The following is a 13,885-nucleotide window of genomic DNA, read 5'->3' on the forward strand; positions in this document are numbered from 1 at the left end:
AAATTGATCCTTTGTTGGCATTTTCGTCTCAGATACTCAATGTGGGATCTCCAGGTGCATTTGGAATCGAACCAGACCCCAAGATATTTGAAAGACATGGAATGAGTGATCGGTTTACCCAAAAGTTGAAGCTTTGGTTGTGCTGGGCTATGCTTCCTAGAAAAAACGACCAACTCAGTTTTCTCCGTGGAGAATTCGATACCTAGCTGGATAGCCCAAGTAGACAAATTGTCTAAGGTATCCTGTAAGGGTCCTTGCAGGTTGACCCCTTTGGGCCCTGTCGTAGACACTACGCCATCATCTGCAAGTTGTCTCAACGTGCAGTTGTCACTTAGACAATTGTCAATTTCTCTGACATAGAAATTGTACAAAAGGGGGCTTAAACATGAGCCCTGGGGGAGACCCATGTAACTAAATCGAGAAGCTGTAGAGTTTCCATGAGAAAAGCTCATGTGTTTCTCTGACAGCAAATTGTACAAAAAGTTATTAATTAATGGGGAAAGGCCACAAGCGTGGAGTTTGTCTGAAAGGACTTCAACCGATACTGAATCAAAAGCCCCCTTAATATCCAAGAACACAGAAGCCATTTGCTCTTTTTTAGCAAAAGCCAACTGGATTTCTGTGGAAAGCAACGCGAGACAGTCGTTCGTTCCCTTACCCCTACGGAAACCAAATTGAGTATCTGAGAGTAGGTGGTTCGTCTCAACCCATTTGTCGAGGCGAAAAAGGATCATTTTCTCCAACAATTTTCGAATGCACGATAACATCGCGATGGGACGATACGAGTTATGATCTGACGCGGGTTTTCCAGGCTTTTTAATGGCTATAACTCTCACTCGCCTCCAATCATCTGGAACAATATTAAACTCCAGGAACTGACAAAACAAGTTCAACATGCGCCTCTTAGCGACGTCTGGAAGGTTCTTCAACAAGTCGAACTTGATCCTATCAGCCCCCGGAGCCGAATTGCGACACGAAAGGAGCGCGAGTGAGAGCTCTGGCATTGAAAAAGGCTGGCTGATCTCGTCTACCGAATTCGTCGTTTCGCGAGGAATCATCTGTGCCGGCACGGAATCAGGACATACTTTTCGCGCGAACTTGAGAATCCACCGATCCGAGTACTCCTCGCTCTCGTTGTTTGAAGACCGGTTACGCATCCTTCGCGCCGTGTTCCAAAGCGTATTCATCGACGTTTCGCGCGATAAACCGTCCACGAATTGCCGCCAGTATCCGCGTTTCTTGGCTTTGATGAGGCTCTTGAGTTCGTGTTCAAGAGTCGAGTACGCTTCGAAATACTCGGGTGTTCCGCGTTTCCGGAAAAGCTTAAACGCGTCGGACTTTTTACGATAAACCTCAGTGCATTGCTGGTCCCACCAAGGGATAGGAGGTTTCCTACGAAAAGACGTTCCTGGAACCGGCCGAGTTTGAGCTCGAAGCGCGCTGTCCAAGATCAGATTGGAGAGGAAGTTATATTCCTCCAACGGTGGAAGCTCTTCTACCGACGACACGGCTTCATCTATCGCGGTCTTGAACGTTGTCCAATCGATATTACGGGTGAGGTCGTACGCGACGTTAACGGATTCCGACGAATTGAACCCACTGGCAATCGAAATTTTGATCGGCAAGTGATCACTACCGTGGGGATCCTGGATCACATTCCACGTGCAATCCAACGATAATGAATTAGAGCAAAGTGTGAGGTCTAATCTACTTCCATTTGAGGATGGACCAGCCAGACGTGTTACTTCTCCATTGTTAAGAATTGTCATATTGAAGTTATCACAGAGGTCATATATCAAAGTAGAACGGTTGTCATCATACAGTTCCCCCCAGCCTGTACCGTGGGAATTCAAATCTCCCATAATCAACCGTGGAGCAGGAAGTACCGAACAGATATCTGAAAGTTGTTTGCGATTAACAACGGCTCTAGGAGGAATATAAACAGAAGCAATACAAAGGCTCTTACCTTTAATAATAGCCTGACATGCAACAACTTCAATACCTGGAAATTGTGGAAGATTCACTCTATAGAAGGAATGGCACTTTTTGATCCCCAAAAGTACTCCTCCTCCACGCGAATCCTCACGATCCAGTCGAATAATGTTAAAATCATGAAAAGGAAGATCGATATCTGAAGAGAGCCAAGTTTCACATAGAGCAAATGCATCACAATCATTATTATGAACCAAAAACTTAAACGATTCTATCTTAGGAATAAGACTTCGACAATTCCACTGTAGAACAGTGATCAAATCCCCGACCTCGTTTGGAAAATTATCCATCGAAGGAGATGATTGCTGCAAGGAGGGGCCACTTCAATGTCAACTGCTTCAAGAGGGTTTTCACAGTAGGAAGCATTGCCAGAACAATGCTTTTCAGAGGATCAGAAATATCGAGGTAATTGAGGATACTGTCCACAATGTTATCAAATGAGAACAACCCAGATGAAGAAGGGGCTTGTGTTCTGAAAATTGGGGCATCGGGGGTTTTGGATGTCCCCGGGAGAGGTGGAAAATCCTGGGTATAATCAGTTCTGCGGAATCCAGGAGGAGTAGAAGTCTCCTTTTTTCCACCACTCCTTGATTTGGGCAAGCTGATTTGGGGTTCTTGATCTGCAACTTTCCGCGAACGGATGCGTTTTCGTTTCCGGGCAGAACCTTCCGGAAAACTGAAAGAAACTCCCTCCTCAGCCAAGTCAGAGCCAGACTCGTCATCTGACAAAAGAGCGAAGGGATTTGTTTCGTTGGTCGATGGCTTGGCTGTCTTAAGCATTTCTGCAAAAGACCGCCTGGAACGTTCTTTAAGAGAGCGCTCTAGTTTTTCCCCGCGTTGTTTGTACACCGGGCATGACGAGAGACCATGAGGAGTTCCCTTACAGTACACGCATTTTGGTGCAGTGACTGTGCAGGCGCCATCCTCGTGCTTCTCCCCGCATTTGGAACAGCGTGCCTTGCTGCCACAGTGGGACGCCGTATGTCCCAACTGCTTACAGTTTTGGCAGTTCATGACCCGGGGAACGAACAAGCGCACAGGTAGTCGAAGTTTTCCCAGCTCGATGTAGTGAGGAAGGGCTGAACCAGAAAAGGTCACACGGAACGAGTCTGTGGGGGTAAAACTCTTTTTACCCTCGCTGACAGATACTGAGCCCAGTTTTTGGACATCCAGTATCTTCACCGGGGGGAGCAAGGGGTTCTTGAAACGGCCAACCGCCTGCTTCTCCAAGATCTCGGGGGTCAGACTCGCTTCGGTGACCACACCTTCGATCTCCACATCACGAGCTGGGATGTAAACTCTGTACTCGAGCGTGAAGAGCTGGAAGGCAGCAATCTCGTTAGCCTGCTTCAGGTTAGAGACGGAGACACGAAGTTTATTATGCCTAACCTTCGTGATTTCGGTCACGGCTGAGTATCGCTTCGTCAGATCAGTGGAAATTTGCATCAAGTTCAAAGGTTTGTTTTTGGGCTGAAAGTAGACAACCCATGGCCCAGTCGAGTCATCTGGATAGGCTCGCGATCGGGGGCTTTTCTGAGACGAACCATGAATGACAGGACGTTTTCGTCTTTTCTTGCCATCGAGTGGCAAACTGGTGTCATCTTCCGACAAAATGTCCATATCGTCTTCTGACGAGACGTCCATTTTGCCGTACTAGTGGGAGCGGTAAACGCTCTACCACTGAAACGATGCTTAAAACCACACAGACACAATAAACAGAAAAAAACTACAAACACAGAAACACAAAATTAAATTTAACTGATGGGCGAGAGAAAGAAAGAAACAGGAAAAAAAAACTTATCTGCTATACTACTACCACCGAGTGATTACACAGCAGCAGCGGAGCGACGCGCAGCGTGGGTGACCTTCGATGCGCGTGTGCGGGCGATCTTTGTAGTGGTGTGCTTGTATGAGGCTCGGCACTCAGCTGGACACACGATGATGGATGACCGGTATAAATGCCGAGGCAGATGCTGACACTCGATGACGATGATCTGTGTGCAGGTATGCGTGATCACGCACCGATGAAGCGCAAATTGGTTTGCGAATATGCAATTGCAAGTGAACAATTTTCTTTCCGATGGCGCCGAAAACCACTTTCTTCTCAGAAAAACTCACTTTCAGATAATTGTTTAGCCGGGTACTATGCCAGTAATCACTAAGCGAGAAAAAACTGATAATTTAAACCAACCGAATACCGAGAAAACTTCCGAAATACCGGAGCGCGAAACAAGTCGACTGTACTTCTTGCTAGGTCGCAGTGGGATGTGCTCTTAAGATCTGAAATTCCCCAAAGATCTTTAGATCTAGCTTTTCTGAGGTACTTAAAACTTCTTAAAAATTTACACAATACCCCTCATGTTTTCTACATTTTTCAAGTTCGCTTGACACCTGTGAAGTTCTCTGAAATTCTAGGAACTTAATAAAAGTTTCTGGAAATTTTAGGATGCTAAAAGAACCACTTTGAGGTTTTTAAAATTTCCAGTACGTTCCCATATTTTCAGCGTATTAACTTCCCATATGTTCCCGCAGTTTGTTTATGGAGCTTCACTGAAATTCTCAGCATTTCTTTTCATTACTCAAAACTTCTCCAAAGTTCTAAATAATGATTGCGAAGTTAATGGGACTGCATTGAAGATCTCTAATCTTTCATAAAACTAATTACGAACTTGAAATAAATCATTTATTTTTTCCTTGATTCTGGCGCTTTTAAAAATTTCAATATCTTGTACTTGTACATGGAATGCGAAACTTCAAGATATTGAATAATTTTAGATCTTGGACTTACTCAAATTAAGTAAGTTTTTTTTTTACTTTTTAAAGTGAAAAATTAAGTAAGTGTTAAACTTCAACATTCAATGGATTTGATTGAAAAGCTGTTTCTTTAAAACTGATTGCCATGTCTTAAAAACGTTTGGGTAAATTGCTATTGTTTTGATCTAGAAAAAAGCATATTTAACCGCATTTAAAAAAAAGATTTCTTATTATAAGCCTGATCCTTTAAAGTTCTGGAAAACTCAGGTCATTTTATTTAGAAAGATGAGTAGACACCCTTTAGATAGAGAAAGACGATTAAACATCACAAAGCAAGGAATGATCAATCTTAAAATAAATTCACGCTAAAAATAGTTAAAAATAGTGACTGATTACAAGAAAAATAGACTTTTTAGTGACTGGCTTGAAAAAAGTGACCAAGTCACTAAAAAGTGACTCGCTACCAGCCCTGATACCTCAATATAACGTAACTGTCACTTTTGACGCAGTTTTGAAAAAAAAATAGATTTTTTATGTAAAATTGAAAGCCCCGGGTGGCGATCTTGCTCCGTCCTGCCCTATTTATCCTTTTTTGTTTGCTGATCCTTTTTTTTACGACAGGAGAATTTCAGTCTAATTCCCAAACTAATTTTATATAGAGGAAATGGATGTAATGTCGACCTAAATGCCCCTAATTTGGGCCCATACATAAATTCAGCAATTGACTAAATTTTCAATAGCGACCAAAAATATCCATTAGTACCGTCCCAATGACGCGTTCATCTAGATAAAATTGATGAATAGCAGATTTTTAGCGATGGGCCCAATCTTAGATCCATAGGCCAACATTAGAGCCATTTCCCCTACTGCATAACAAATGATTCACAGAAGACACAATTTTAGGGATCAGGGCAGGTCCCGAATTCGAAACAGAGCACACTGACACAAATTTCTCTATCCATCACTCCCACTCATTTTAAACCGCTATTGGCTTTTATATTTGATTTTAAAATAAAAATACGAACTGATTTTGCATCATGGTAAGGTTTTGAGTCACTTTGCATTTCAGCCTAAATATAAGAATACATACATTTCGGGAATAAAAACTCCAGCACATTCAATGCCTCTTCAACAACATTTACTAAGCTTACTATTGAACAATATTCCAGCCATCATGCAACGTTACTGATACAGCGTTACAGCTCAATGAGCCAACAATGACGACTGTTGTCAACAAATGTTACCATTGATTCTAAAAAAAAAAAAACAACAACTAGAAACAGTTTCACGAAGCGCATAAATCGACACCGGAAATCTTCCAGGCGATCCCCTATCTTCGCGCATTGTTTTCATCCTTCCCAACCAAAGCTCATAGCGCAAAACTGAACAACATTTCCAAGTTGGTCGTTCTCCTTTTGAAACCGGGTTTCTTTTGAACCAAGACGAAGGACTGGCGGGATGGGACAACTGTTTTGATAAGATAAAGCGCAGCAGGAAAATATTATGACAGATATGAATTAAGCGCTACTTGCGAAAGGAACGCGATGACGAAGGTTGGGGGAAGAAAGGTTGCTAGCTGCACCTGTGGGAATATTTTTTCTCCTATTTCACAGTGCTACGGATGCGATGAACCACACGAAAACACATTTTCTTATTTATGCGCTTCTTTTCCGAGTTCCGAGAAAGTGGAAGAAAAATTGAACCAGTTGAACGTTGAGTCCTCCACAAATAGGAGATAAAAGAGCATCACCAGGAAAAGTCTATTCCAGTGTTTTTTTTTCCCCCCCGTTTCCGCTAAGAAGAATTAGAAAACCGGTGGGTGGGTGGAACTGCGAGCAGTTGGAGTGACAAAAAGAAACGAAACGGGAAAAAAAAACTTCACTTCCACTTACCTTAACCAGTGACGTTTTGTGACAGACGTGTGACAGCACACTGCGTCGTATTGATCGGCGAACCAAACCACCAGGATAATGTAGAACGCGGTCGATGTGTCGTTGAAGAACTCCGACATGATGGCCTCCATTCCTGGAACGAGTGAAAAATAAAAATATACCATGAGCAGAGATGACAAAGCTGTAAATGGCTTGAAATGGGCGGGGGGAAAGGGAGCGTGAGTGCGGGACAAGATTAATCATATGTCGAAACGGTTTAATGGCAAAATGCGACATGCGATGACCCGTGGCCCATGACCAAAGGCTGCGTAAAAAATGAGGATAATGGACTTAGCTTTTGGTGGTTTGGTGCCGTTATCCCCGTTAGGTTTTTTTTTTTTATTTTCAAGTTGACTGCACACGGTGCCAAAGTAAATTGAATCAACGCGAAAAAAAAGTCAGAGGTGGGCCAATGTGTTGCCGAAGCTTAATTTAATTGATGAAACGCAAGTGGTAATGTCGGAAATCAAATTTGAAATCCACCATTTCCGGCAGTGATACATCATACTGAATGACGGTTACCTGGTCAGTTTATTTTTTTATTTTTGTATATAAAGCTCTGAAATTCAACATTTCTTTTATAAAACTAGATTTTCCGAAATATGTCTGAAACTGTTCAAGATTCGTCTCTATTTTTCTTAACATGAACACATCACGTTAATTCAGCGTACCGTTTACCAAAACGAGCCTTGCTGCAAACCCACCCCTTTTATTCAATATACCAGTAATTTCTCGTGGAAATGCAGAGGATTTCTATGCTTCCAACAAAGTGAGTATCACGTCAACACATTCCTGCAAATTCCTTAATTGACCTGCATTCGGACGCGGATGGCGCTGGTTTTTCCCATTATAAAGTTTGAGATCACCCATTTTTACACATTGAGGATGATAGCTAGACCCAAGCATCATCTGTTGGTTCACTGTGTAATTAACAGGTGACCTGGCAATAATGGAGTAACAACTGCGGGCGGTCAATCATGCCTATGATCATGCGCATATAAACTACAGCCATCTGTCATAATCAAGATATCCGTTGTAAAATGTGTAAGAAACCTAATCCTTTATCAATAGTTGAAAAATACGTAAAGATTGATTTTATAAATTTTTATACTGTTCATTATCTACGATTCAAACTTGTTCATGTTAAATGGGTTAATGAACATCAAGAAATATATGTTACTCATGACTTTTTTGACTTTAAATGATCTTTATTTCTTGTATTTGTGTGATTTACATGCATTACTTATCAAGTGACACAAATGCGTCTTTTCAACTTTGGTTCTTTTGAAATTTCAATTATTATTAATTACAGTTGCTAGTCCTATAAGGCCTGTTTTAAGCAGACCACCTTGGTGGGATTGGTTTGTTTTAAATTTGAAAAAGGAGACTACTTATAACTACAACTAACCTACAACTATTATATAGGTACACCTGATCTACTATATACAAATTGCTTATCAAAGCATGTTCTGATATATTACATTTTTGTGCAAATTTAGTCTTAATTTCGTTAATTCTGGAATCTATTTTGACAATGCTTACCTCTTCGTGTAAATTTGTTATTCGAAAGGACGATCAAGTACCATCCTCAGCACTCTATTCTGAGTGACCTAGATTTTGTTCCTGTGAGTCTGTGCACATGATTCCCACACCGGAGCTGCGTAGAGGATCGCAGGTGCTATGATTTGTTTGTAGACGGCCAGTTTGTTCACCCTTGAGAGGCGGGATCTGCGGCAAATCAGTGGATACAGACACCTAACTTGACTACAGTTTTCTCTACATGCGAACGGAAGAGGAGCTTTTCATCGAACAACATCCCGAGACAGGTTACTTCGGCAGACCACTCAACCCTTGTGCCATTCATGATTACAGTATAAGATGGAGCCGGTTTCAGTTTTGGCGATTGCCGATGAAGGAACATGATCGCTTGTGTTTTGGAAGGATTGATTTTAATTTTCCACGTGGTGGCATAATCAGCAAAGGCGTTAAGGCATCGTTGAAGTTTGTTCGTTATTTCGCGAGGCATCCTTCCTTTGACGGCTATTGCGGTATCATCTGCGAACAGGAAGAACACGCATCCGTCTCCGAGAGGAGGAATATCGGAAGTGTAAATGCTGTAAAGCAAGGGGCCAGCAAACTGCCTTGAGGGACTCCTGCTGGGATGGAAAACGTGTTTGAAAGGCAACCATTCCACGATACCTTAAACGACCTTTGCTGGAGGTAGTTATGGGTGATTTTAACCAGATGTAATGGGGAGTTGAAATTACAAAGCTTGTACACAAGTCCGTCATACCAAACATTGTCAAACGCCTTTTCAACGTCTAACTAGGCCATGGCTGTGGACTTGGATACATTTGTTACTTCGGATGTTATTCATCACCCGTACTAGCTAGGCCTCCCTTAGCTCAGTCGGTAAAGGCGCAGCTACAAAGCAAGACCATGCTGGAGGTGGCTGGGTTCAATTCCCGGTCCGGCCTAGGAATTTTTCGGGTTGGAAAATTTCTCGACTTCCCTGGGCATAGAAGTATGATTGGACTTGCCACACAATTATACCAATGCAAAAATGGTACAGGCATCGAAAGCTCTCAATTAATAACTGTGGAAGTGCATCTAGAACACTAAGTTGAGAGCACGCAATAAGCTAATATGCGATATGCAATAAGCTTGAAATGCGAAGAAGAAGAAGAAGACTAGCTAGTGATTGGTGGAGTGCCCCTTTCTGAACCCGAACTGTTTCGGAAGGAGAATGTTATTTACCTCGAAAAACTTGAGCAAACGATTGAGAATGAGTTTCTCGAACAATTTGCCCAGCGCTGAAAGGAGGCTGATTGGTCTGTAGTTTGAAGGAAATGTTGGATCCTTACTGGGCTTGCGGATTGGTATGATTTTTGTTACTTTCTAGATGCTTGGAAAGTAGTGCAGTTACAAGCATCTGTTGAAGATAGCGGTTAGAAGAGACTGCACTTTCATGCTGAGTCTCTTCAAGATCATGTTGAATATACCGTCAAACCCGGGAGCCTTCATGTTCTTGGTACATTTCAGCGCTGAGCAAATTTGTTGTACTGTAATCATATCCGCCGGAGGCACGACCAAGGGGAGACATCTAGGTTTTGAACGCATCAATCATCGAGCGGACTTTGGATAGCCGAGCCAAGCAAATGCGATGAAGCGACATACTCGTCGATCGCATTTGCTTTCTCCTGTGGGGTGATTAAAAGCCGATCGTCATCATTTTCGACTCTGAGAGGTGGAATGGATTTGGGATGAGTTTTAAGGACCTTGGCTACCTTTCAGAATGGTCTGGAGCGGTCATCCAGATTCTGGACAACACGCCCGGAGTGAGTCCATTCTGGAAGTAATTTGCCCAGATCTCCACTTCTCTGAAACTGGCGTCTACGAACATTTCTCAACCGAATCAGTAATTGGGTGTGGGAATCAATAGCAAGATATATGTGTTACTCTAAAGCAGAGCCAGTAGTGGAGGTACTAAGCCATTTTATTAATTAAACAATAAATATACGATGTACACACAATTGTTATACGTCAATCTATAGCTTTCAACCTCTATTTTGATAGAAAAATATTACAGTGTAGTAAAATTACAAACAATTTTAGAAAACTCATCCTTCATTAAAAGGAACACTCTTCCAGTAGTTGTGATAGTTGCTAACTTTGGAATGCGTTGGTTCCACTATTATAGGAACACTACCGAAACTATAGGTGCAAAGGAGTGAAAATCTTAAGGAATATTAATGATTTTCCGTAATTTTGGGCTAATTTAAAGTTTGAAATATGCAAATATGCTTTATTTTAGGACAGCTACCGATGAAAAATAATCTTATCCGGGTCCTTCTCACTATTCCGGCACAACCTCCATACCGCAACTATAGGTACACAACTATTACTGGAACACCTACCCTATAACCCATTTCAGATGAATAGCGTTTGTTTTGAAAATCTTCACCGTCACGTACGAGCAAAATGAACAAATGAGATCATTATACATCAACGATTACGCGTTTGTTGACACTGGTGAAGTGCTTATCCAACCCAAAATCAGAATCGATCCTCAAAAACAAAATAATCAAATTCATGTTGGGCAAAATCAGTGCTGTCAACCAGGCATGGAAAATCATTTGCATTCATTTCGTGCATTCATTTACATTCATTTGCCTCTAACTGTTTTTCATCAACAGCATTCCGCAAAATGATGTATAAAGCTTTTGTACGTTTAGTTATTAGCTACAACTTTTGTCATTAAGTCAAATCCGTATCTCTAATGCATGACAAGCCAGAGCGAACAGAAGCCACTACTGTTTTTCAGTGAATGTATTTTACATTCACTGAAAAACAGTAATAAGTTCTGCCCGCTCTAGTTGGTGATGCATAGGTGATACAGATTTTAGATATGAGCAAAAGTTGTAGTTAATAACAAAACCTACAAAAGCTCTATACATCATTTTGCGGAATGCTGTTGATGAAAAACAGTTAGAGGCAAATGAATGTAAATGAATGCACGAAATGAAAAAAAGTTAGAGGCAAATGAATGTAAATGAATGTAAATGATTTTCCATGCCTGCTGTCGACATAAGCAGACCACGCTCAATGTTTGTCACGCGATCGTTTGTTTACTCGGCAGCAACCACGTTTTGCGTCCATTGCTGCAATGAAAGCGCTCTGCCCCCCGTTGGATATACTGCCATACAATGAAACCACTGAAAGCGGCTCCCGTTCTGATGGAGGAGGCTTATTGGATAGCGGAAGATAAAGTGTTTATTGTGTTGTACCTTTTGACTATAGTTTCAAGATGTATTGTATAGTGAACAAGAATCCTCGGCGAATCGAATTGACATTGACAACAACACAGGTGATGATGAACATCCAACCACGAATGAACAAAAACAAATGTTGATCTTGATACTCAGAGGTTGCCTTGATCAAGAAAATGTTGTTATGTCAAAATTCAAATTCATGCAGGTTGTTGGTCTACCTGTTAAGGTTGTCTTCATCTTTAGCTAAGTTGAGTGTTGAAGAAATTATTGTTATCAGCACTACTCTAAAGTTAAGCGATTTGTTAAAATTTCACAAGGCTCAAAATTTGTGTAGACACAGCCAAATACGCTCAAAACTTTTATAGATGATCAATCAGCAGCCATGATTTTACAAATGTTAATGCTCATCCTGCCAAATTAGATCATAAAGCTTTTACAGAGAGAAAAAAAATCATGATGCTGTATACTGTCAGGGTTGGTAGTGGGTATTTGATGCAGTGTGCTTAAGTGATAAAAATAACGAAAATAGTGACCAAATAGTGACCTTAACACAATAAAAAAAATGACCAATAGTAACATTTATTGATCGGGAAGATATGAAAGATGTGGATCCATATTTTTAGAAAAAAATATAAACTCACAACCTACCATGAGCATTTTTCAAGCTTATTTAAAATAAAGCAAATGCTTGAAGGATCTTCTATTTTTTGTAAAATCAGTATTAATTGAATAATCAATAGGATCATTTTCTAGCCTACACTACCTCACACAGTACTATTTTTTCTGCCTCAGATTGTGGGACACAAACCATTTACTAAGTTGAATTTAGCTTCAGATCGCGGATTAGTTGTTAGAAAGAATTTCGGGATGTGAAAGATTGATCATAGAAATTTATTAAGAAATCTTAAACTTGACATAAATTGAGGTGCAGAGAAAAATGTCCAAAGTCTCGGACTTAGACAAATTTTAACAATTTTATGACAAGCAATTCGAAAGATCTCGGATATAGAAACTTATGTACAGAAATATTTTTAACTCTGAAAAATTTTCATGATTCTGAAACGAGGAAAAAATTTCCACTTAGAAAGATCACGGACATAGAAAATTTGACATGTGTTTATAATAATGGAATAATAAAAATATTTCATGTTCTTGGATATAGAATTGTTTCTAAGATTTAAGCTGTGAAATTTATCGATTCCGGACTTGTAAAAGCATAATTTGATGGACTTATAAAAGAACTCACGATTCTGCTACATGTTTGGCCAGATACTAAAGCTACTTCAAAGTATGTTCAAAAATGCAGATCTTTGAAAAAAAAATTGAGACGAGAAATACAAAGAAATTTCATTAAAGATCTTTGAAAAAATAAAAAATAAATAAATCTTCTCGGAATTTACAGGGAATTCCAGGTGGATGATTTGAGAATGCTTAGCAAAATGGCAAAGGAAGTTCCTGAAAAAAATCTCGAGAATTCCTAATTATGTCTGTATAGATTTTTAAGACATTTCCTGAGAAACATGCTAAAAGGGCCTATGTATCAAATGTAAGTAATGACTTTGCTCACGATTGGAACGAAAATTGCTTACGATTCCAAATTTAATAATTAAAAATACCAAGATAATTGTAGATTGAATTCTAAGAATTTCCCAGACGGGTTTCCAAAAGTGGCATACAGAGAATTTGGAAGGCTATTAGGTTCAAATATTTAAAAGGTTGAAACATTTAAATTAAGAGAATAATAACAGTATTCAGGAAAATCAAGGGAAAAGCAAATCTATAGACATATTGGGATGATTCTAAGGAAATTCTCAAACAGTTCCAAAGATATCCATTGAAGAGTTATTTTCTAGAAATGTAGAAATTATCTACGTAGGTAATTCAGACACTAAAAATTTGCTCTGGCCCTTGACATAGAAATTCAAGGCTCAGGATTGGGTAAATAGCTTTTAAAATTTTGAAACTTCAAATTCATGCTTCTCTCGGTTTTCCCAGTGGCTACCCTGCAAATGTCTAGATCAAGGAGTAGGGGAAAAAAAATTTGCCCGGACATTTAACGTTACGTCTGTTCACAACTATTCTAGTCAGATTTTACACGCTAGTTTGACTCTCTCTAGCTCTATAAAAAATTTTGATGTGAATTTTACAGGCAAACTCTTTACTCTCAACATTAATCGTCAAAAAGTGACTTTAGTGACATAATTTTAAGAAATAGTGACTTCTAATTTGGTGGTTTTTAGTCACAGACTTGAAAATAGTGACCTGACCTGCTACCAGACCTGTACTGTTGTGTAGTAAACCAAGAGGACAAAAAAAGGTTTTTACTGTTTATGCTTTACTTTTACTTTACTTTTACTTTACTTTTACTTTACTTTTACTTTAATTTTACTTTACTTTTACTTTACTTTTACTTTACTTTTACTTTACTTTTACTTT

General features: G+C 40.0%; 1 protein-coding gene across 1 annotated transcript in view; it reads right to left on the minus strand.

Annotated features, from left to right (window-relative positions):
* LOC135703419 (membralin) overlaps window positions 1-13,885 on the minus strand; it is a 255,673-nt gene that overhangs the window by 93,581 nt on the left and 148,207 nt on the right. Inside the window, exon 8 of the mRNA XM_065224637.1 lies at window positions 6,639-6,771. Coding sequence (XP_065080709.1) covers window positions 6,639-6,771 — 133 coding nt within the window. The remainder of the gene's footprint in view (window positions 1-6,638; window positions 6,772-13,885) is intronic.

This window comes from Ochlerotatus camptorhynchus, unplaced genomic scaffold (assembly GCF_037179485.1).
Source record: "Ochlerotatus camptorhynchus isolate MF236.1 unplaced genomic scaffold, CSIRO-AGI_Acam_v1.1 ptg000213l, whole genome shotgun sequence".
Classification (NCBI taxonomy): Eukaryota; Metazoa; Arthropoda; class Insecta; order Diptera; family Culicidae; genus Ochlerotatus; species Ochlerotatus camptorhynchus.